General features: G+C 40.7%; 2 protein-coding genes across 6 annotated transcripts; one reads left to right on the top strand and one right to left on the bottom strand.

Moving 5' to 3' along the window:
- Positions 1-1792: 1792 nt before the first annotated feature.
- rubcn (rubicon autophagy regulator) lies at positions 1793-19340 on the top strand. Of its 5 annotated transcripts, none has more exons than XM_077533940.1 (22): positions 1793-2215; positions 4501-4654; positions 5382-5465; positions 5820-5979; positions 6062-6165; positions 6254-6464; positions 6657-7082; positions 7607-7654; positions 8047-8139; positions 8527-8642; positions 8746-8944; positions 10046-10153; positions 10722-10796; positions 11869-11929; positions 12088-12220; positions 12299-12444; positions 12534-12598; positions 12690-12928; positions 13155-13216; positions 13327-13480; positions 14648-14741; positions 17297-19340. In XM_077533940.1, the coding sequence occupies exons 1-22, from the start codon at positions 2178-2180 to the stop codon at positions 17431-17433; spliced, it is 2907 nt and encodes a 968-aa protein (XP_077390066.1). In that variant the 5' UTR covers positions 1793-2177; the 3' UTR covers positions 17434-19340. The 5 variants fall into 5 exon arrangements, with proteins under 5 accessions (XP_077390066.1, XP_077390065.1, XP_077390067.1 ...); XM_077533939.1 differs by having other exon boundaries at positions 6059-6165; XM_077533941.1 differs by lacking the exon at positions 7607-7654 and having other exon boundaries at positions 6059-6165.
- A 523-nt stretch (positions 19341-19863) lies between these two features.
- LOC144027179 (5-hydroxytryptamine receptor 3A-like) lies at positions 19864-23863 on the bottom strand. Its single transcript, XM_077534507.1, has 8 exons — positions 23741-23863; positions 23525-23569; positions 22287-22396; positions 21633-21802; positions 21413-21573; positions 21114-21324; positions 20167-20442; positions 19864-20081 (listed from the first exon to the last, which is right to left on the bottom strand). Exons 1-8 carry the CDS (start codon positions 23840-23842, stop codon positions 19864-19866), a joined length of 1293 nt encoding a protein of 430 aa, XP_077390633.1. The 5' UTR covers positions 23843-23863.
- Positions 23864-24340: the final 477 nt, after the last annotated feature.

The following is a 24340-nucleotide window of genomic DNA, read 5'->3' as shown; positions in this document are numbered from 1 at the left end:
GTTTTCAGGCTTTCTCCAGTAAGTCACTTCATCATAATTAGATTGTTTGTGTACCAGCTGAAACACAAAATTCAGCCATCTTATGTCATAGCTCCTGTCTGAAAGCAAATCCATTTGGGTAATTTTAAGCTGGTAAGAGAATATAATCGAATTTCCGCCTGCTTCCGTCAGCGCCACATAATCGTGGCAGAAAAATCACAAGCATCATATTAAAGCGACACAAAATGTATTAAGTATCTCAACGTCACACGGCACCACACACAGGAAATGTTGTGCAATCCATTATTTCCCATTCAATGCTATTTGAATGGCTACACGCATGTTATGAAACGATTACACACCGTTCAGTCATCTGAAACCACACCTCATAATTACTGCGAAGAAGACTCACTGTCACAGCTCGTGCGTGTGATGTACTCAACTGCAGCCACGTACAGGAGAATTTACATCTGTAAACTTGATGACTCGATGAAACAGATCTGTCACCAGCCTGCAGAAACTTCTTGCGTGGAGAAAGTTAATACGCAAATAATGTGTTTCCGGTAATTGAATTTGTGGCTCAACAGTTTCATAAGATGGAGGCGGTACAAGCCAAACTAGACAAAAACAGCATTTGCTGGCTATTTTTATTAACAGGGTGAGATATCAATGTAAAATGACTGAAATTCATCAGCGAGCTGGAATGTGTATCGCAGCTGACTTTGGCGGGGTAAAGCAAAAACAAACAAACAAACAAACAAACAAACAAACAAACAAACAAACATGTACATGACAAAACAAAGTACTGTACAGAAATAAAAGGTAGGTTTAGTTACCGTACTTAAAATTACTAAAAGAGAGGAAAGTGCAAGAAAACGATTTTGGAAATTTGATTTAAAAAATGCTTCAGCAGCAGTAATATGCATGGGGGAAGCATAGTTTTTAATCTAAGCATAGTTTTTAATCTGTCTTAAAAGTATTAGTAGTATTATTTGATATATTTCTTACTGGAAGTGCCATTCATCAATTTTCTTCAGCAATTGTCCTCATTAGAATCACGGGTGAGCTGAAGCAGCATCCTAGCCGATTAGGTGAGCGCTTTGGTACACCCTGGACTGGTTGCCATCCAATCCTATAGGGCACAAACAAGTTAACAACTATTCACAATTACATTGTACAATTTAGTCTTCATTTAGCCAAACATGCATGTCAGAATGTTAAGAAAACTGAAAAAACAAAACAAAAAACAAAACAAAACAAAACAAAACAACAACAACAACAACAACAACAAACAGTCAAGTGCGGGAGAACATGCAAACCCCACACAGAGCCTAGATTCAAACCCTAAACCTCATAAATACGAAGTATCATTTTAACCTTTAATGTAGTCTATTGTCATAAAACAGTAAATTGCTATAGTACTCATTAAAATATCGTGTATCCTAACATTTTATTACATTGTATTTAATATTAGGTATTTATTTTATGAACCCACAGACTAATTTACAAATTAAAAATTACAATTATTGCCTACAAAATTAATGCATTGGGATAGGCGTGCCCGCCTCCCTCGTGAGGATGAGCGGTTCAGATAATTGATGGATAGAAACATAATTCTGTGTTGGGGTATGAGAGACTGGGATTTTTCGTCTATAAACGTGTCCTTAGCAACACGAGTGTGTAAATGTCGCCATCGTGTGGTTAACGAAAGCAGGTTGTCATTCTGTTTCGGTAACCGGAAGTTATAAGGCTACATTACTGCGCATGCTTATTTAGCGGCCATTTTGGACCAATATTTACCATCGGAGACGAACAACAGGGGGCACTGTTGGCCGATGCAAATCAAGCAACTAATGTTGAAACATGTTCGCTGATAGTTTAGTCTAGATGCCATAGGACAGTCATAGCACATCTTAGCTGTTACAATAGTCGCAAAGAGTAATAATATAAATGTACAGGCAGATAAATCCGAGATTATGGTCAAAGGGTGCAGCGTTATAAAGGCACAAACACCTCCGCCCACTGGCTGATGCTAGCAGGTCATGTGGCATTCACTGTTTGGATTCAGGGCTCGGGCAGGCGGTGTCGAGATGGCGGACAATTGCAAACCTGTGTATATTCCTTGAGAAACCAATATACTTCTGATGTGACATACAGCCATTTCCAGTGATTTTTGTGCACCCGATTTCAGCTAGGACATGGAGATAACGTCTGACGGTGAGGCGGCGGAACGCAGGTGAGTGACAGACAGTAATGTGTCGGACTTTCTGGACAGGTTGTCAGATGGCGTTTTAAACGTGTAACGAATAAATGTTGTCCACGATGGACATGGACACTCCTCAACACTCCTCCAAATCGTGCATTTACATAGACGCTTGTTAGTCGGCTAAACTGTGAAAGCTAACGCCCAACTGAGCTGCTAGGCTAACTAGCTGTCAGAATTTTATTTATTTTTGACAGTTCTGAAGTTGACATACAGAAACGAGATTTATTTTTAAGTACACATAAGCCTTGTTGGTTGAAATGTGCGTGTAGTGGGTCGCGAGAACATTTACATTGTGTTCTACCAGAAAATGTTTTGCATATTCCAACTGTCTTTGAATTGAACTAGTCAGTCAGGCCTGCCTGGTGGTAAGCACCTACACAAAAACACAGGTCAGCCGAGCGCTTTTCTGGTGCTGTTGCTTACTGTTGCTGTGGTCTGAATGAAAACAAAACAAAACGAAACAAAACATTTGTACATGCGTGAGGCATTTAAGTTTTTTAAAAAGGCTACCAAACAAAAGAGTTTGTGTATGCCTAACAGTTCATGCAGCCCCACTGGTGTACACACACATATATATATATATATATATATATATATATATATATATATATATATATATATATATATATATATATATATATATATATATATATATATATATATATAGATAATATTGCATTAGTGGAGTATGAGTTAAGCAGCAAAATCCAGCAGTTTTTTTTTTTTTTTTCATCATTATCAGAAGGCGGCCACTTGCTGTCAGTTGAAAATGACATCACAGTTGCTTATGTCTCAGGTAACAACCAATCACAGCTCAGCTTCAGTAAACAGGTGAGCTGTGATTGGTTGGTGCCTGAGGCCTGAGCATCTTCAGTCAACAGTAAGTGTCAAAATGGCCGCCCCCTGAGATGGACAAAAAATTTATTTTGCGGCATAACTCATACTTCACAAATGTAATATTAATCAGAATGTCATTTTTAGACTAGTGATGTCACATGTAACGTATAGTCAAGAAATGTTTAAGGTTGACTTCCTCTTTAAAGCTTGTCAGCATTGATTAAAAGGCATTAACCTTAATTAGCAAAATGACAGGTGCACTTTCTGCACTGTTTAGCTGCTCTAATGGAATTTCTAGACTTGAATGTTAAAAAACAAAAAAACACGTATGCTTTTTGTTCTCAGACAGCAATGACATAGTCTCATTTTGTTTTTGTTTCACCAATCATCACAATGTGTGTCTTATTTATGTGTCTTATTTATTTTCCATTATTTGGCCGTATGTCTGCCTGCGCGGTGCTTGCATGTGACATAAGTACGTTCTTGACGCCCTCCCTGTAGCATATTTCATGACCGGCTGCTGTTGACGAACTCGTCATGTCAGCTGAAGCTGCATGACCAGTGTTTATTGCCTGACCCTCAAGGAATTCTCTTATCAGTTGCTCGTTCCAACTCCCCACTGATAAGATATTTTAATTGTTGCTATGATTATAGTGGCAGCCTCTCAGCAGCCTTCCCGTCTGCTGACTTGAGGCAAAAGGGAGGAAATCCAATGTAGATGTGATCCAGCGCTTAATGGCTTCAAGAAAGCCAAGTTAGTCAACTATCATTTATGTTTTTGGTGCATCAGCGTTCCACAGCTGGGAGCTCTGGGTAGTCAGTCAGTCAACATCCTGCAGACAATGCACCCATATTGTATTTCTGAGTGGTGTTCTGCATTCACAATGAACAGATAATGGCTGGCATAACAACATGATGAGGTCATGCATTGTGCTTGTGTTTTACTGAGAGCACAGTGGAACCTACTTTTATTAACTCTACAATGTTTTAAGTATTATTTCACACATTTAGGTCACAGCTCTAAACAAAACTAAATTGAAAATAAAACTACTGCATTATTTGTTGAAAATTAATTTGTGTATACCACTTATATTAATCAAATTGCTTATATTAGCCAGATTGTACAACTTTTGTGGCATTTATTTTGACTGTAAAAACTATTGAAGATCTTTTGTTTAGAGGGATATATGTACTACTGCAAGATAAACAAGATGATTTGTCTGTCGTTTATTAGCTGTCAGCACTTTTGACTCTGTTGCTGAAGCACACTTACTGGAACTGAACAGTAAATCCCTGGAAATTTATTTGTTGACTTGAGTAATGAATTCAGCCACAACAGCACTTCTTCTCCGTCCTTCCTCATTCCTAAACTTCCTGCCCTCATGTTGTTGCTCAGCTATGCATGATCTTCCTCCCAGGCGTGAGCTCTGGAAGTTGTTGTCCAGCCTGAAGACTACAGTGGAGGGCCTCCTGTCCACAAACAACCCCAATGTTTGGTCCCGCTACGGCGGCCTGCAGCGTCTGCACAAGGACATGAACAACATTCTCAGTCATGGACTGAAGAATGAGCAGGTCAGACATTCAAACTCAGACCAGGTCAATATCACACACTTTTTATAAACAACCTGACAACACATTCATTTTAGCATGAAAAGAGCCAAATAAGCCAGGTTAATTAGAACTAAACTAATAACTACACAGGCAGTGTTTTAAATAACATTTTAATATGTTTAATCGCCATTTAAGTAAAAACAATATTCCTCACCACTGGAGTAATGCACATTCGATTCTTCAATTATTCTGGTTGCTATGGACACATTGCATAGAGAATCCAGGAAACAGATGCATGTTACTGTTATGTACATCGAAGCTAGTTTGCCATCATTGTCACGGTGCTGTGACGCAACAAAAAAGATAAAGAAAAAGCATGTTACACGATTTCTAGTACTCCCACTAATCCAAACTGTAATGATATCTATTATTTGCAATTGAAACCAGTTTTACCTGTGATGATGTTGCATCAGACTTTAAAAGAAATGTGAATCTCTTAAGTGCCAGAATTTATAACATTTGAACATTGACAAAAAAAAGCAAATTGCCCTGAGTACACATTGCCAATTAATAAAAAAAAAAAAAAAAGTCTAAGATTTGTTAGTTACATTTATGCAAACATATATATGCTAAGCTTTTTGTGTGTGTGTGTGTGTGTGTGTGTGTGTGTGTGTGTGGGTGTGTGTGTGTGTGTGTGTGTGTGTGTGTGTGGATTGCGTGTGTGTGTGTGTGTGTGTGTGGATTGCAGGTGTATTACAAACAGAGAGACTTCTGGCCATTTGTGTGGTGTGTTCGTCACATCAGCCCTCACCTTGCAGCACATGTTGAACAGGTACACTGATGATAAATATGTACACATTGGGCATGTTATGTAATGAAAGTTAGTTAATAGAAGTGTGCACTTTTCATATCACGTGTTTGCTGTTCTAATTTTAAATGTCAAAATTATTTTCATTAAAAAAAAAAAAATCTTATTGCAGTAGATGGATCATGTGTTTTGCTTCATCATGTTGCTAAATAAGAGCCAAGAAAGATATGAACAGAATTGTGCATTCTTGATGTTTGGTTGATTACCATGAGTAAAGAATATCTCAGTTATCCCCCTAGGCCCTTTTTTTTTTTTTTTTCTTTTTTCGTTTTTATTTGACTTGTTGTCTTGCTGTCTGTTCTTCCTTTCTGTCCATAGTTCAGTCAGCTGGAGCCGGTACTGAGCAGCAGAGTGCAGAGTGCTGGCGAAAGCTACAAGGCTGAGCGCTGGTTGCTTTACAGCTTGCAGGTTCACATGCTGTCGGCTCAGCTCAAACCTCTGCTCAAGCATCAGGGACATACAAGAAAATACTATAATGGTAAGAAATCAGTTTTCATATTCTTTTGTCATTTATTTCTAGTGGTCTCTCTCACTCTGTTTGTTTTATTTTTCTTTAGAAGATGCCTTTGTGCTCAGTGAGCCACATGTCACCGCCATGTTCCAATGTCTTGAAGCCGTGGAACAAAATAACGCCAAACTGTTGGCCCAAATAGACACAGTGGGGGTGGGTCTGTTTTTGTTTTTGATGGGTTCGGAGTGGTGATTTCAGGGATTACAGATCCTAGCTCTAACTTTATATTTCCATCCTGCAGCTGTCCCCTCTCAAGAACCCGCCGTGCCTCGGCCTGTTGAAGACCCAGAGCCTGTGTGTGTTGCCCGGGGCTGGCGGGCCCTGGCGAAGCGCAGGCTCTGCACCCAAAAGAGAGTCTTTAAACCGGAGGCTCACCACATCTAACTGCTCCCTCGGAGATGTGGCTGCCACAAACACCAGTGGCAACATGATAGCAGTCAGCAACAGCACAAGTGAGGATATGTTGTAAATTCCGAATAAGCATTGTAGTCAGTAAACGGGTTTATTGAGAAAACCTTAAGTTTCCTTTTCAGAATCAAGTTTTTTTTTTTTAATGCACATTCAACTTAAAAAAAAAACAAAATAACAACAAAATAAGGCCCATGACATGGCTTTATCTCTGCATCTGCTATGTGCTGTTGTAGGTACTACCTCACGGACCAGCAGCCTCGGTCCTCCCTGGGTGTGTTTGACCAGCCCGGAAGAGAGTGAGCTGGATGTGACCCCACCTCCTGGACCTGCAGCCATACCCTTCATCTCTCTTTCAGAGTCTCCCTCGCCCTCCTCCCCACAGCCTGACACGGGAGACTCTGGTGACGGCGAATATGACGACGGTCCCGAATATCTGGCCATTGGTAACCTGGGTCAACGTAGTCGCCGCGGCACCCAAAGCTCTACACACAGCAGCGAGGCCAGCGAGGGCAAGGACCAGTCCATGCAGCCCAAATCTCTGGCTCTACCGCCACTCAGGCGCTCGTCTTTTTCAGAGGGCCAGAGAGAGCTAGGCAGAGGGTCTCGAGGACATACCCGCTCATTTTCTGACACAGGGATTGCCCAAAAACTCAGGAAAGGTAAGTAAATCTGAATTGGTGCTAAATCACCAATTTCAATATGAAACAAATGGGGCCAATCCTTGACAAGTCACCTTATTGTGGTGGAGTTTGTGTACCAATGATTATAGGGCAGTGGTTCTTAATCTTGTTGGAGGAACTGAACCCCTCTAGTTTCCTATGTGCATTCACCGAACCCTTCTTTATTGAAAAATAAAATGATTTTTGGCTAATTCAACTTAGACATAGTATATATTGGTGAACAAAATGAGCAGGTTGAGTAGCCTTTTCATCGATTCCTGCTCTCGTCACAGTCCGAAACAAGCAGACCCAAATTTATTGAGGGTCTACTGGCAATGTCTAGCAGAGTCCCCTCTCAGAATGAGAGAAAGCTCAAATGTGTTCAAGGAATGACTAATCTACTAACCTTTTCTCTCCAATAAAACTACTTTACAATATTCTCTTTGCACCCACTGGTTTCCCTTCTTAGTTGAGGTAACATGCTCTCTTTCTGCTCTACTTCTTTTTCTACTGTTTGCGGGAAGGAGGGGCCCACCGGAAAATCACCATAATAATAGAGGATCCGGTAGCAGGTTGTCAGTGCAGTTTCACTGTACTCCATCACTTGAACACTTCCACCCTTCTTTCTTTTCCACTGCATGTGGATGAACATTCCTCATCCTTTATATTAAGTTCCATATGTTTTTAAAATTTGTTTTTAGACAATCATGTGCGTCTTCTTTGCTGTTGTGTTTGTGTGATTGTTATGCTCATAGCCACATTTTCAGGCTTAAGTGAGTACAATAGTGTCTTTAATGATCAAAGCTCAGCAGCCATACTTTTGTATTTGCATGCAAAGAAAAAGCTGTCATTTTGTGAAACCAAAAAATTAAAAGCCATTTTATTTCCCCATCTTCAAATAAATGTGGCTTAAATGACGTTAGTGAATGTCTGTAGCTCTAAATATGCATGTTTTATTCCTTAGAAACGGGGAGTGAAGACTGCTGCGTTGAGTATAACCCTTTCACACCTCAGCGTAGTGACACCGGCATGCCCACTTCCCTTTACATGGAGTCTCGTGAGTATAGTCCTGACATAGCATTTCTTGCCCAGTTTGTATAAAAGAAATAGGATGTTAGAGAAAAAAAAAAGTTTAATGTTGGACTTCCCTGACAGACAACAGAAGAATTCCGGAAGTAGTGTTCCCCCACTATATCACAGTTCATTGTTCTATCTTTTATAGTTTTTTTTTTTCTTTTCTTTTCTTCTTTTCAGTACTGACTAATGCCTTTTGTGTGTCGGAAGAGAGAGCCACAGTTGCCAATGCACTTTCTAGCTATTAAGTGAACTCTCATAAACCCAATGAGTCCGATACTGAATATGAGTCAATGCATTTTTTTTTTTGTCTTGTGGTTTTAATGGCATCCTATTTTTGAGCATGTATTTTTTTTCCTGGTTGCTACAGATGGATCCCAATATAGCAGGACACCAGATGGTTTATTCAGGAAGCCATCAGAAGGCCAGAGCCTCATCAGCTACCTGTCAGAGCAGGACTTTGGCAGCTGTGCGGACCTTGAAAAGGTTAATAACACTTGATGCTGAAACTCATAATGTTGGAGTTGACACTTAAACCAAAATGGTCACCTCTTAGAACAAGCTCCTTGTTCTTTTTTACATTATGAAGGAGAATGCTCACTTCAGCATCTCTGAGTCCCTTATCGCAGCTATCGAGCTGATGAAGTACAATCTGCGGCGTCAGCAAGAGGAGGGTGAAGAGGAAGGAGACAGTGACTCTGAGATTCAGCAGCTCAAGCAGAAGATCCGCTTGCGAAGGCAGCAGATCCGTCGCAGCCGCCTGCCGCCCTGCACGACCTCCCAGAACAGTAAGCTGCAGTTAAACTGCCCAAAAAACTGTACAAAATGAATATGGGCAAATATATTTAATTGCTATTACTCGTAGAGTGACTCTGAATGGGGAGGTGGATTTGTCTCCCCCTGGGAAGACTGTAATTGATGTTGAAGTAGGTTTGGGAATTTTTGCTCATCCAGTCAGAACATGCTCTGTCTCGAGCGTAGTTCATTCACATCACAAGGTTTCACAAATATGAAGTCAAAACCCTGATTGATTAATTAAGCAAGCCATCCATCCATCCATTTTCTTGACCGCTTATTTCTCACAAGGGTCGCGGGGGGTGCTGGCGCCTATCTCAGCTGGCTCTGGGCAGTAGGCGGGGGACATCCTAGACTGGTTGCCAACCAATCGCAGGGCACTAATTAAGCAATATTTATGTTGTTGGCCTTTTCAATTATTTGTAATAAAGGACAGCAATTCTGCCAGTTAAGCGCAATACAGTGGACCCCTACAATTTGTGGGAATAGGCACAGACCTGGTCCGTGAGAAGTGAACATGTCATCAATGAACAATTGATGCTAATTATAATTGCATTGGGAATGTATTTATTTATCTTTTAAAGGGGAAGTAAACCATAAACATTTCTTAAATGTTATATTTGACCTCACAAATGTAAACGGGACATTTTGATTAACATTACATTTGTGGAATATGATTAATGCAGCAAAATCCATGTCAGGGGCGGCCTGTTGACTGAAGATGACATCACAGTTGCTCAGGGCTCAGGCAACGGCCAATCACAGCTCAGATGTTTTCTGAAGCTGGGCTGTGATAGGTTGCTACCCGAGACTTGAGCAACTGTGACGTCATTTTCACTCAACAGCAAGTGGCAATATGGGCACCTAATGATATTTATAAAAACTGCTGGTTTTTACTACTTAACTCATATTCCACTAACGCAATATTACCCAGAATACATTATTTAGACTAGTGGGGCTGCATAGAACATTATTGTCATTGGGGGTTGACTTCCCCTTTATACCCAAAATATACCGCTCTGCGAGTGCTGAGCCGCCATTTTTCAGGAATATACTGTCTTCATGTATATCAATCTACTTGTGTTGGTTTGTAGTGTTCCATTCAACTGATAGCAACGGTTCGAGGAGGAGCTCCCAGGACTCCCATCCCGGCTTGTCCGATTCCGACTCGGCAGAGGAGGTGGAGGAGTGTGAGCTACGAGGTATGAAGATGGATGGAATTGAATCGAATCAACGAAGAGGAAGCTATGGGTCCACATTCATAATAACCCCATCATCACATTGTCTTCATACTGCTAACTAAACATGTCACCGTTGATTTAATCATTTACCACACATAAATGATAAGGTTGCGAAATAGCTGGGTCGAAGTGTTTTGTTTCTTTGTAATGTTTTACCGGTCCCTATCTATGCATTATCGGGGCATAACAATCATGCATAAATGGCATTTTATTTGCTCCATGTAAGAAAGACATTTTGGATTCTGATGTGTAGTGGTGGGATTACAAAGTATTCAGTTTGATGTTCCTAGTTTCAAAGATGTCATGGGTACCAATGTATGGACTTGCTTTGTTTTGATTGTAAACACCACTCACGGGTGCTTTCTTGTGTACATGTCTGTGAGATGTGCTTCATATATTGTGCGTCTTGGGGCCTGGATGACAATGCGTGCATGTATGTTTGCACGCAACGTGAGCAGTACTTGTTTGTGTCCGAAATGTTGGTGCTGCGTGGTGATGAATGTGCTGAGTGTTAGTTTTTGTCTCTCAGATGGCTGTGAGGGTCAGTCCCTGCTGGCGGTGTCTCAGAACGGCCTCTCCTTGTCACTTGCCTCCCTGTTCTCAGGTATCTGCTGGTTGTTCAGAGGGGCGGGGTTTCTTGGGAAGGCAACGCGCTTCTTGACTCCAAATTGAGAAATTCTGTCTCAAAAACTGGTTCACACAATTACTTCACATATATTAACAATTATCTAATTTTGGGAGGAAAGAAAAGTCAAATATAGTCTTGTTTGGTGCTCCATGTTTTGTTTTGTACCTCAGAAGAATATGAAATGTTTATTTTCAATTTGGAGTCAACTTGGCAAGGTTTGTGTAGGTGCTTGTCGCTTTAGTACTCTTGGTGTGTTTGGAGGGTGCTGATGCCTGTGGTGGACTGCTTAGTTAGACCATCTGTAGAGCTGCCATTCTACATCTTATGTGTCCTCGTTTCCTTAGTCAGGCTTTCAGATGCAGACTGGAGGCCTAGTAGCTGTCATGAGTCACTCCCATTATCTTTCCTTCCTTTTTATCAAGCTCAATTCCAACTGCTTTTTGTTTTGCATTATGACAGTGAAATGTCCAGTCATACTTTTAGTATCAAAACAAACCAGTATAAGGCGTCCTCGGTTTGCGATCGAGTTCCCATTCCTGTGGCGCAAACTTTGAACACAAATCAGAATGTTCCATTGTCTATCAATAAACTACAGTCACACAGTGCTACGGTAATAATTACAGTAAACGTTTGTATATGAAAGAAAGAAATATGAAAAAAAAAGTCAAATGCAAAACATTAAGTACAGCTAAATCTGAGCATTCATTCTGGTTTTTTCCTTCTTTCAACCCTGCGCAAACTTCCTGTATATCTGTATTCTAACATCTGATTTGTACATTTTATTAGTTGAAATAACTATTACATAATTTATATTATTATAATTGTTGCTGACATTCTTTTTTTTTTTTTAATAAACTTCTCATTTTGTGTTTCACTAATTTAGTATAAAAACAGCTGCTTAGATTTAGTAAGTAGTGTTTTGTGATCTGTGTTGAAATATCATCCACTGAGTGCTTGGATACTTTGATAGTATAGCGAGCGTTGTCCTCCTAACATGATGGGACCCGATTATTCCAGTTCTCATTTTCAATTTTGCCGTATGTTCCAGAAGCAGACATAAAGCGCAGCGTAAGCTCCAGCAACAGGTCTTTTCTGAGCTCAGAGTCCATGTGAGTGAAAAAAATGTTTTGCTTTGCATTATGTCAGGCTGTTGATACTGTACACTATTGCAAAAATTATTACAGGGCGGTATTAATATCAGTGCACCCCTGCCGTATAATGTAATTTATGTTTTTGCTCCCGCATAAATTCTGTAATTCTCCTTCAGGTCCACCTCCTTCCTACAATCCAACTCAGCGGAGTCGGTGGCCATGGGTTTGCTCAGACAGTTTGAGGGCATGCAGCTTCCAGCCGCTTCTGAGCTCGACTGGCTGGTTCCAGAACATGACGCGCCGCAGAAAGTATGCCTTCAGCGCAGGCTACGACGTTGGTGACAGTACAACAAAAGTCATAACTCCATTTTGTCGGCCGTTTCTCAGCTGCTGCCCATCCCAGACTCTCTTCCCATCTCTCCTGATGACGGAGAGCATGCAGACATCTATAAGCTACGGATCCGGGTACGAGGGAACCTGGAATGGGCGCCGCCTCGACCACAGATCATCTTTAACATTCACCCTCCACCCAAGTATGTGTTTTTGTCTACATATTGTGTTGTTTGTAACTGCTTTCATGCTAAAGCTTGTTTTTCCAATGTTTTTAATGTTCTTCGATCAGGAGGAAGATAATTGTGGCAAAACAGAATTACCGCTGTGCTGGCTGCGGTACTCGCATCGACCCAGGTACAATGCACTACTACAGCTGTTTCATCACTGATCCAATCCGTCATTGTTACACATTTTGATCGCAACCCTTTCATCCTGTGTGGCACAGATTATATTAAGAGACTCCGTTACTGCGAGTACCTTGGTCGTTACTTCTGCCAGTGTTGCCACGAGAATGCGCAAGTGGTGGTTCCCGGTCGGATTCTGATGAAGTGGGACTTCGGCAAATACTACGTGAGCAACTTCGCCCGTGACTTGCTGAGCAAGATTGCCGGAGATCCGCTCTTCAACCCCAATGATATCAATAGTGGCCTCTACAAGAAAGTTAAAGCTCTGGAGTCTGTCAGGGTGAGCCATTATTATCTAATGGAATGTAATCTTCTAAATAGTTTATAATGAGTTGAATGTAGCGTAAGCAGTGGGTGCGGACAAAATATGACTGGTGAGTGTGAATGATCCTAATTGGGTAACGGAAGCTGCCTGGCTGAAAACTGAATGAATGAAATCCCTTCTGTGTGTTAAATATTTGTTTTAATCCTCATTTTTTTTAAATCCTCATATTCTTGCTTTTTAGGTTTTGAGAATGCAGCTGTTTCATATGAAAAATCTCTTCAGGACGTGTCGCTTTTCAAAGGAGTAAGCCTTGTGTTGTTTTCATATTCATGTCACATTATTTGGGGCACTATGTACAAAATTACACCTCTATGAATCACACCAGTAATGTCAGTATGCGTGTTATTTCTCAGGGTTCTTGAGCAGTTTGACATCCTTCCATGTCACCTGACCGAGGATCTGCACCTCTTTTCCCTTAATGACCTTTTGTCTGTGCGTAATGGAGAATTGGCCCCGCGAATGAAGGAGTTGCTTAAACTCGGCACTGTGCATGTAGCAGGCTGCGTGGTAAGAGAACCTTCGGTTTTATTCAGTATATACACTGGACAATTTTCATTTAATATTTTAAAATCTTTCATTGATTTTAATGGAAGCTTTGAGGTTGAATTTGCAGGATGCAAGTTGATCTGATTTATTGGAGTTAGAAATAAGCTATCTCATAAGAAATAGCATGTTCTTGTCAGTTGTCACCAATGTAAAACCTTTAACTGTACAGGAATTGGTAAAGTAACATATGAGATATATCCTGATTGTTACACAAATGTAAAAAGTTAACCACACTTCTTAGTAATACATTGAATTACAAAGGCGTAATGTGCTGTGTAACCTCCAGTGTTCTCATGGGCTTGTTGTTGAAGCCGATATTTGCTTCAGGATGAGCGCTGCAAATAAGTCATACAAAGCCAGAGATCAAACACTAGCAGTGTTCATCCTTTTTTCCTGTCCAACTTGATATGCTTGTGTTGCATCATATAAGACACCATCAAAGTCAGGAGTTTTGAGATTTTTTGTGGCATATTTTTCCTTAAATAATTCAATTTCCATTCAACACAAGTTGTCACAAGTGCAAGATAAAAAGCATTTGTGTGTTGTCACTTGTTGACTAATCACAACCTTTACCCAGAATTCAAACCAATGAGTGATATCTAATCCAAGATCACATTTTTCTATCAGTTATTTGTGGAGATTAGACACTGTTCTTGTTATAACATCAAAACAAATTACAAGGAGTCTTCGGTTTACACCGGTGATGTACGTGAGTCAGAATGTGTTGTTTACCTAAGCCGGTGGTGTTTCCTCATGTTTGAATAAAGCCTCACGTTCACTTATTTGAAAACATACCTATCAAATCGGAGGAACTAGTATTCTGGCGCATTGAGGCAACTGCTTATATCTCTGAATACTTTTCCTTTTTAGTTTTAAAATTGCGTACTTTGTCAACCAGAATCCGCACCCTGGCCAACGGTAGAACCCACTTTGGGGTTTTGCACATTTGCTCCTGCAAATCTGTCCTCGTCTCGTGACAGTGTCATTGAAGCTTTTGTTAACGCTAAACTAAGACCATCTTTAATCAAGGATGATGAATCTTGCCACAAAGCAGTAGGAAGTGCTTCAATTTGGTCAACCATGTCCGGTATTAATGCCTTTGCTCATCTGTGCATTGATCTTCTCCAGTTGTGCCAGGCAAAGGGCTTCGTGTGCGAGTTCTGTGGCAACGACAAAGACATCATCTTTCCCTTTCAACTGAGCAAGTGCCAGCGCTGCGAAGGTGAGCCCTCTCTGCTGGTAGCAGGCCTGGGCGGCCTACGAGTGCCCCCTCGCCGAAGCTCAGCTCCCGTTGTCTGGATAGACTGGAAGATTTCCAAGCCTCGTAGGCTGGCAAGGGCCCTCTCCAAGGACCGGAGGGAGGGGGAAGGTGGGGAGGAGGATTTCGAGTCAGCCGAGAGGGCAGAGGGCGGGCACCAAGAGGAGTCGACGGATAATACAGAAGTGACAATGGGAAAAGCGGGATTATTTGGGCGTTTCTCTCCAGGGAAATTAGTGAAAGCTTTTACTTGGCACCACGGAAGTGAAGATGAGCAGGAAGTGACAGACGGGAGCGAGTCTGGGAAGGAAGGCGGGGAAGAGGGCGATAAAGGAAGCGAGGGGAGAGGCGAGGTTTTCAGCAAAGACAAGAGTGAAGAAGGGGAGGATGGTCAAGCAAAAAGAATCAGTTTACTTAAAATTCTACACTTAGAGCGACTGAAGCAGAGTCTCTCTAAGAGTGACAGGAAGAACAGTGACAGTGAGACGTGTAGCAGCCAGGAAAGTTTAGAGGAACTGGGAGCAAGTCACGGGAGGAAGGAGAGATGGTTGGGTCGTCTAGGCAGAACCTTCTCTAAAGGAGACACAGATGACATCAAAACAGAAGCAAAAGTGGAAGAAAAACATGAAGAGAATGAGAGAATATTGTCTAAGCCAGGAGGTGGCGCTGTGGGGGTGGGTGAGGGGAACGAGGACAGCCACAACACGGACAACCGACATGCGGATTCGGCTCCGGTCCAAACCAACTGGCGAGCTCGAAAGACTCGCAGAGCCCGTAGAGTCACTAGAGGCAGACAGACATGTGAGGAGAGGGAGGGTGATGGTCACCAATGAAGGCGACGTTCATGGATGAGAAATAACAGACTGCTCTGTACATAAGCACAAAATGATTCATACAGTGGCCACGTTTTTATTGATTGGTTTTATTTGGTGATTGGGTGTTTTGTCGAGATTTTTAAACTTTCTTTTTTTTTTTCAGAAAGAGAAATTAAGATGACTTTATTGTATTGGTCTTTTTTATATATATATATATATATATATATATATATATATATATATATATATATATATATACACACACACTAAATTGGATTTTCAGCAAAGCTGCAATTGGACAAATTCATGAAAATGGCTTGAAATCTGAATTTTATGGTGAAGGTGAGTTGCGCTCTTAGATGGTTCTTCATTAGGTCTGCCACTTTCTTTTGATTTGAGCTTTCTTCACTCCAGCTGTGGTAGTAACTGAGCACTTTGGTGGTTTTGGGAGATTTCAAAATTTTGGTCACTTTGCTTGTGAGTGCACAGATGGTGGACTGTTAATACTTTTTGACACGTTTGGCGGTGGATAACTTTGGTGGTGAAGATGTTGGGCTTCTTTCTTGCTTTGCTCTATCTGCTTTCAGCTTGTTACTTTTCAGGGTAGATAAATGTTTAAGGACGCCAAGACTTAAAAACATTTAAAACCACTTTCATTTTCTGAATGTGTCAGAGAGGAGTCAACATGTCATAGTTTTTGAGAAGGAAATTGTTCAATACATTTTTAATATTTCATGCAAAATTATTATGAAACATTTCTATAATGATTGCAGCTTGTACTGCATACTATTTAAAGATATGTACTTGACAGAATGAAATAGGTTATTTTATATTTACTTGAGAAGATTTAACTCAGTCATTTTAAAGTCTAATTAAGGACTTCATTTTGGCAATTTCAGACTCTGTGGATGTCCTGCTTTTTTTTAACAGAACCCTTGAAAGTTCTAAATTACAATTACAATTGTGTGAACACGCAGCAACACAGAATTTCACAGTCATATAATGACTTTGGTGATGTCTGGTGTGACTTGCAATATTTGTCAGACTGAGGCAATTGCAATGCAACAGGGCGGGAGAAGTGAGTCAGTCAGATGTTAAACTTATTAAAAATCCCATAAACAACGGTCACCCAGAGCTGAAAGACCAGAACTACACATGAAGAGTGACACAGAAAAGAGGTGGAAAAATGGCGGCTTGTTCGGGCACTGTGAAAGTGCCTAATGTTTACACTTCTACATTTCATTGGAACATTTCTCTGCATGTTGCACTTTGATTCCATTCAGTTCTCTTGTAGTCATGCAATGTATTGATGACATCATTTTATATTTATTTTATTTTTATTTTTTTTTAATCATTTTTGACATTCCCATGCTGTTTCTTGAGTTTCATTCCACATGAACATGAAATAAACACATTTTGGAATGTTTTGCTCATCATTTTGTGTCAGTCCCTCATAGTTGCTCATGTGGAAGTCGTGTAGATAAGCGCACCTTCCCGCTTGCTATTCCCTCCTACCTCGCTGCTTCTCACCTTTGCACCTTTTATAGTCTGCCTCGCATTCTGATTGGCTGGCACCGTTCCCTTAAGGCACAACCGGTTGGACTGGTTATTTTTGCGTGAACCATGTTTGTACTCTGACGCCCGTGTTATGTTCTTTGACAGCATTACAACTAAGTTGTTTTTGTATGATGTTTCTCCACCCAGATTGCCACGCTTGTTACCACCGCGTCTGCTTCAAAGCCGCCAAGGACTGCCCACGTTGTCAGAGGCTGGCCGAGCGCCGAGAGAGGATGGCGCGCAGGAACATGGAGCAGCAAGAGGACGAGGGGGGCGGAACTTAGTGGGGAAAACGCCGAGACGAAGTAGAAGAGCACAATGTGATTGTAATGCCTCCGTTCCAGCCGGCCATGTGCTTTGTCAAACTAACTTTTTGTTGATTTGTTGCAAGCACCTTTCACTCTAGCACTTAACACTGAAGAAAGCGTCCAATGTGAAAAAGGAGTTTTGTGCAGCTTTTGTGAGAAGTGTTTGCTGCCATGCCAGGTGAGATGTTGCAATTCCTCTATTAGAAAGGCAAGTGATGCAGAGCCAGGCCACAGAGCCAAAAATTGTTCAATTTCATTGGCACTTATTGTTTTCCTCTGTAGTCAAACATGCACATAGCTAATAATCCAGGGTTGATTTTTGTTTTGTTTGTTTAGCTCCCGGAAACATTTACATGCTTCAGACATATTTAGGACTTGTGGTTTGGATTCAAAATTGGTGAATTATTAAAAAAAAAAAACAAGTATCAATTAGAAAAAAAAAAAGACCTTGCAAATGGTTTTCAATGTACATTCCTCCCGTTATTGTTTTTTAATGCATTTTTTTGTTTTGTTTGTAGTGTTTATTTTATTTTAGTTTATTTTTAAGACATCCGTGCCTCAAGACCAAAAAGATTGGCAGGGCTAGCTTGTCAGGCTAACTATAGTAGCCACAAAAGATGATGAAGAGCCAGCTTAAAAGGTATAACCACAGCAGAACTCACGCGTAAGCTAAAATTTTGGCCAGAACTTTGCTGTATTCTAAACAAAAAACATATCTGACTGCTTCAGTCAGCCTTTTTGTTTATGATGGTTGGATATGTTAAAATATTAGACTATAGTTGCTTGGTATGCTAACAAACCTCAGCAATTTATTGGGATTTTTCATTTTTTTCTCTTAAATTTTGGACAAAGAATGCAACTTAGAAACAATTCCCACTTTCATGTTTTTGGGAACATAGCAATGCTAAAACTATGCATTTTCAAACTAATGCGAGTTCTGTGGCCTAAGCCAGGAAAGACTTAAAGACTGCGCTAGATCTAGCAGCACAGCTTAAGATAGGACTGGATTTATCCGTTGAGCTAAAACCAGGACAAAATGAGGTAAAGCCAGTATCACACCTTAAGTTAGGAGTTGGTCCAGTAAGATTTCAGTGATGAAAACATTATTAATGTGCTCATTTTTTGTTTGTTCCACTTTGAATTGTGTGTTGTTCAACTGACTTAATTTAGTGTGTATGTCAACCTGCTGTACTTTATGCACCAAGGTTTACACAAGCGTAATCAGCACTTAACTTTTCTCCAAATGTCACTGAATTGGCATTCCTGGAGAATTTGCAGTTTATTGCACTGATGTTTTTTTTTTTTTTAGTGAGAGGGAATGGAAATGTCACTTGTTTGATTATTTTCTGATGTTATATCAGAACATTATTCTCCGCCCTCCTATCACTGGTGCGCACAATAGCATATATGCGCTCCATGCCAAATGCACACTTAATTTAATCAAAATGTAAGCCCGAATGGCCTTTTTGTTTGATGGATTTTTTCCCTCAAAATCTCTATTACCCCATAAATCAAGACTGCAACAAAAGAAAATATTTGAAAAGCACAAAAAGATAGATTTTTGTTATCCATCCTTACAGTTTCAAATGGTTTCATGCGAGCTTGTTAGGTCCTATTTTTGGATCCACCCGAAGGAGACCAAAGTACTGTCATCCTTAAAGAAATCTGTCCACTAGCATCACAGAGACCAACTTAAAATGAATTGACAGCCTAGCCTCTTCTGCTGATACTGTAGGTTCTGAACCCACAACTCCTATGTGTGATTGAAAGTGTACTACAGATGAAATTATTTTCTAATATTGAAAATTTAATTTTTACAATGATTGTTTTATTTTATCATTGTTATGGAATTGTATTGACAATAAAAGAATGGCAAGACTGTTGATGCGGGTTGGTGCTCGTTCGCTGCATCCTTCCACACGTTTATTTTAGATTTATTTTTATTTATTATAATTTTACCACAAAGTGCAATGACATTAACGTTTGACATAGAAGGAGAGACTGTGTCATACAAGCAAAAGAAGGGAGAATATCAGGACTCCAACCTAAGGTATGCATTTATTGCTACATGTATTTGATTTTGTGTAATGTGTTTCAAAAATGGCCCTGAACTCCAGGCTAAGATTTACTCACCCTATTCTGGAACTACTTTACTACCGTACTGTCTGTCAAATATGATGTTGATGGGTGTTTATTAATTAACATGGCTACAGAATCTTTTCCAACAGAGGAATAACCCACGTGAGGCCAATTTCCCATTGAAAATGGATGCATACTTCAGAAATCCATTTGTGTGCATCAACTGAATTTGGGGTAGGGGTTTCCGTGTTTCATAATGACGTCCACTCTCCATGTATCAAAAGTTCACTCACCCAATTACAACACGGTTTGCACCTTTTGTCTCAGCTAAACTGGATTGATCCAGATGCACCACATGGTGATGATGACCAGGGCGTAGCAGGAGATGAGCAGGAGATAGATGCGAAAGAGCAGGAAGTCGAGGACATATCCTACATGGCACCATTGCTCTTGCAGCTCGCTTTCCTTCTGCATGGAACTCAGGTGAGCGCGGAGCTCGCTCAGGTGATGGCAGATCTGCTGGAGCTCGGCCATCGCGGCAGTGCCTGCTAAGTAGATGATTGGGTCACTTTACAGTTGCAAATATGTGCTGCCAGTTTTTTTGGGGGAAAAAGAGCAATAAATGTTCACCTTCATTGCTGATTGGATTTTCAGCCGATATCCTGCTTTCTGATTGGGTGAGCGGACCTGGCACTTCCGAAGTTTTTCCGGCAGTCACAGATGGAGGCTGTGGCTCCTCTTGCCAGCGGTAACAGATCAGGTTGGCGATGTGTTTAAGTACCACCAACCTCACCCAGCGTGGGACTTCTTGGTATTTCATGGAGTTGTTGTGGAGAACGTTCGTAATGATGACCGTCTCCAGAAGACTGATCACCATTAGGGCAAGACACACTGAGAAGTAGATGCCTGCATTGGGGAACAGACTTTGATTAACGAGAAAGTGAGGGAGCATAGCGTACGTTACGTATGAGGAATGTGACTTTCAGTGCCTGATACATAAAAATGTATAGCCTAAATGTATTCATTAAAATATTGTATTTATTGTTCTAATATAAAAAGATAATTGTATATGTCATGTTCTCTAGTTTGTGTATTAAAAATGTGTTGTGTGCACCCACACTAGTTTAAACATGGCATGCTGATTAATATTGCATTTGTGGAATCTGAATTATACAGCAAAATCTACTAATTTTATCCATCTCAGGTGGCGGCAATTTTGCCACTTGCTGTCGACTGAAAATGACATCACAGTTGCTCAGGGCTCAGCTAACTCAGTTTGCGAGTGTCACATGACCAAACACAGGAAACAAGTGAACTGTGATAATTGCGATGTCAATTTCAGTTGACAGTAAGTAGCAAAATAGCTTCTTTTTTTTTTCTTTTCTTTTTTTTTCTCCCTTCCTTCCTTCGTGGGGGAAGTCCTTATTTTAGCATTAATCATGATGGTACTTGTGGAGCTTATTATTAATTTACAGTATATAGCCGTATCAGTATAAACCAATTTGGCAAGCACTGCACTAGTGAATTGTCCTGGTTCAATCTGTCTACTCCAGATGTCACATGTCCCAACCTCTGACCTATAATGGGTGTTCCATTGGCGGTGCTGGGCAGCAGGTCATTCATGATGAGCAGGAAGACGGTATAGCCCAGGATGAGGGTCATCTTGAAGGAGGCCCTGTCCACGCTGTGGGGTGGCAGGTAGAATGACAGGATGTCAATGAGCATGAGGAAGGAGCTGGGGATGAGCAGGTTGACCACATAGAGCACTGGGCGTCGCTTTATCACCACCTGAACAAAGAAAAGGAGGCAAGTTATCAATGGGAGCATGATCCCAAAAATGTTTTCCATCATGAGATGGAATATGCGTTTCACTCACCCAAAAAGTAATGATATCCCATTCGTCAATCCCAAACTGCAGGATTGAGGTCTCTCCCAGTATGTCCACCAGTTCCCACTCTCCACTGGCTTCCAGGTAACGCTTGGAATTCCCAGACATCTCTTTGAAGGTCAATGCTGGGCTTACCCTCACGTCAAGTACTAGAGAGCAAACAATTACGAATAGTGTGCTAGCCTACAACTGTGCTGTGTTTTCTTACTGGTGTGCATGTAGGAGCCGAAGGTAAAAGTGCAATTCTGCACATCAAAAGGAAAACTGAAGATCTCCAGGTTGCAGGCCGAGACGAGACGCAACATCCTGTCCCAGCGAATGTGACCTGTGTGGTTGACGTAGACGTATGGACAGGCTTGGGAGACGTCATCGTCCACACTGGATGGCGGAAGTGGGTGGGTAGGCAGGCAAACACGTTTAGTTGATCATGAGATCCATGCAGGAATTATTAGGTACGTCGGTACAATCTAATAAAATCCAAGAACTGTATCTGACGCGTTTTTGTCAAATACCGTATGTTAAACACACATGATATGCTTGGCCTAAAAATATTCTATCATGATCAATTCACAATGTATGCCATAATGAAAAGTAGTCTGCAAAATGATTCTGCCATTCAAAATAATTATGTTTTTTTTGTATAATAATCCACAAAACAGCAGCAACAACAGCTGCCAAAAAGGGACCTTTTAAACTAATAATAAAATCTGATTTTTAACACAGCTCTTGGATTATGCAGTTTTGTACAACTGTACCTAAAGTTGAGGTTTCTTAATTGTGAAGCAGTTTTATGGAATGGAATTATACATTGACTCACATAAAAATGTTATCTATGTAGGACCTCATGCAAAAGCATACGTACAACTCATAGATGATGATATCTGGAGACCAGAGTTTGTTCACGGGGAGCGAAATCCTTGAGACTCCATCACACTTGTCAGGATCCCAAACGAGAAACTCATGATGCCAGAACTGAGGAAAAAAAAAAAGTAAAAAGTGTGTCATGAATTCCATTGTGTTTCTGGAATGAGATATTATTTATTGTGAAATAACAAGACAAGCGTTGGCTTATAGAATCAAATAATCATCTGTTTTCATGCTATTTCCAAGACTTGTCACAGGTAGTGCGCCATTGTCGAATGGAACGCAGTCGACTCCCAGCCAATCGAAGCGGCTCCCCTCATTCTCATTCAGATCAGGCCAGTGGAAGCACACATTGTCGATGCAGAAATGGACTTGCTGGGGTCCGTGCATGAGATTGGTGCAATATTTTTGATTTTTTTTTTTAAATGTTGTGTGCAACGTGCACACATGCATACAGGTAAACTGCAAAATCTCCCTTTACGGTTGATGTAGTCAGCCACGCATGTGATGTGGACATTTGGAGACCGCCTTGCACCCCTGATCGTGCAGTTGTGTAACTTTGCCAGCAAGCTGAATTCTCACAGTAGTTATTCACAAATACTACAAGAATCCATCTTGAATTGCTCCTGCTAATACGCTCGCAACCAGACTTTTTTTTTTTTTTAGGTCGGACCAATCAGGCGTTGTTTAGGGCGGGATATGCAACTCTGACAAAACCAGGAAACGCGGACGCCGGGGGAAACAAACAAACCTAACATCGATGAACGGACACTGCAATTAATTATATTCTTGTAGAATTACTCGTTTCCTTGTTAAATATTGAACAGCGACAGGCACTTCCTGCATCTTTATCTGGTATCTGTTTTGTTTTTAAATTTTTTATCTCCAAGACGAGACCGAAGACGACATTTTCATCCGTTGCCGTGATTGGTCAAAACAAACGTGCACAAGATTCCGCATCGTCCAATCAGCTCGCAGTATTGTACACAATGTCCCGCCTTTCCTGAGCAAATCACCGTGGAGCAGTTGCAGATTGATAATGTGAAAAACTCCCTCGAGTGAATCACAATTATCAATCTGGCTATTGCCAGGTTGGCAGTTCTGTCCACGAAGCACAATGCGGTCCCAAACATGGTTGACTAAACAAAAATGACGATGGGATCTGTTTTTATGAAAATAAGAGCCCCTTACCTCAGGATTGTAAAATTAAAACACAATGATGAAGAGGCTACATACCAGTCTCAGCCACAAGAATGTTGTAAGAATCTGGGTCTTCTCATTCTTAAAAACAACACACAAATAAATATAAATATCCCGCTTTTGTGTTTGAGGCTGCTTCAAATTGTAATATGGAAAACGGTAATGATAATAAACGGAACAACATTTGTAAGTCAGTTACTGTCTTCCTGACAGATTAGCTAAATTAATGACCACACTCATGTGTGAACTCACCACCCCGAGCACCGCGTACAGCGTGAAGGAGATGTTGGTCACCGTGGGATTGCTGAGGTTGACCACCGGTCGGAAAGCTTGTAGGTCAAAAACAGCTTGCATGGACTCGTGCGATGGACCGCTCTCGCCTTCCTTACACGACAGTTTGCTACAACACTGTGATGCTAAAACTAGAAAGTGGAGGGGCATATTATTTAACACCAAGTTCTATCATTCATGTAAAAGCCAAACCGATATTTCTTTAGAGCACATAATACAAATACTTCAGGTAAAAAAAAAAGCACAGAAGTGAATAAAATGATTACCTGTAATTAACAGTAGAGATGGAATAAGGTTGATTGTCCGATGTAACCAGCACATGTTAGAAGTTTCTGCTTGCTCAAATATAATTATAATATAATATAATTGAAAGAAAGCTCCAAGCATGAAGCTGAGTTGACTGTTGATGCAAAACTGATTGCCAGCAAATAAGCGCACACACTTTTATAATTACACCAGCAGCATCACATTGGCTGATGTTCCTGTGAAAATCCCTGGAGATTACTGCAACTCATTGGCAACATTTTAATGTCCAAATGCCAAATCTTAATTTGTTATCAT

This window comes from Festucalex cinctus, chromosome 10, assembly GCF_051991245.1.
Source record: "Festucalex cinctus isolate MCC-2025b chromosome 10, RoL_Fcin_1.0, whole genome shotgun sequence".
Lineage (NCBI taxonomy): Eukaryota > Metazoa > Chordata > Actinopteri > Syngnathiformes > Syngnathidae > Festucalex > Festucalex cinctus.
This window is presented reverse-complemented; position numbering and strand designations above follow the sequence as displayed.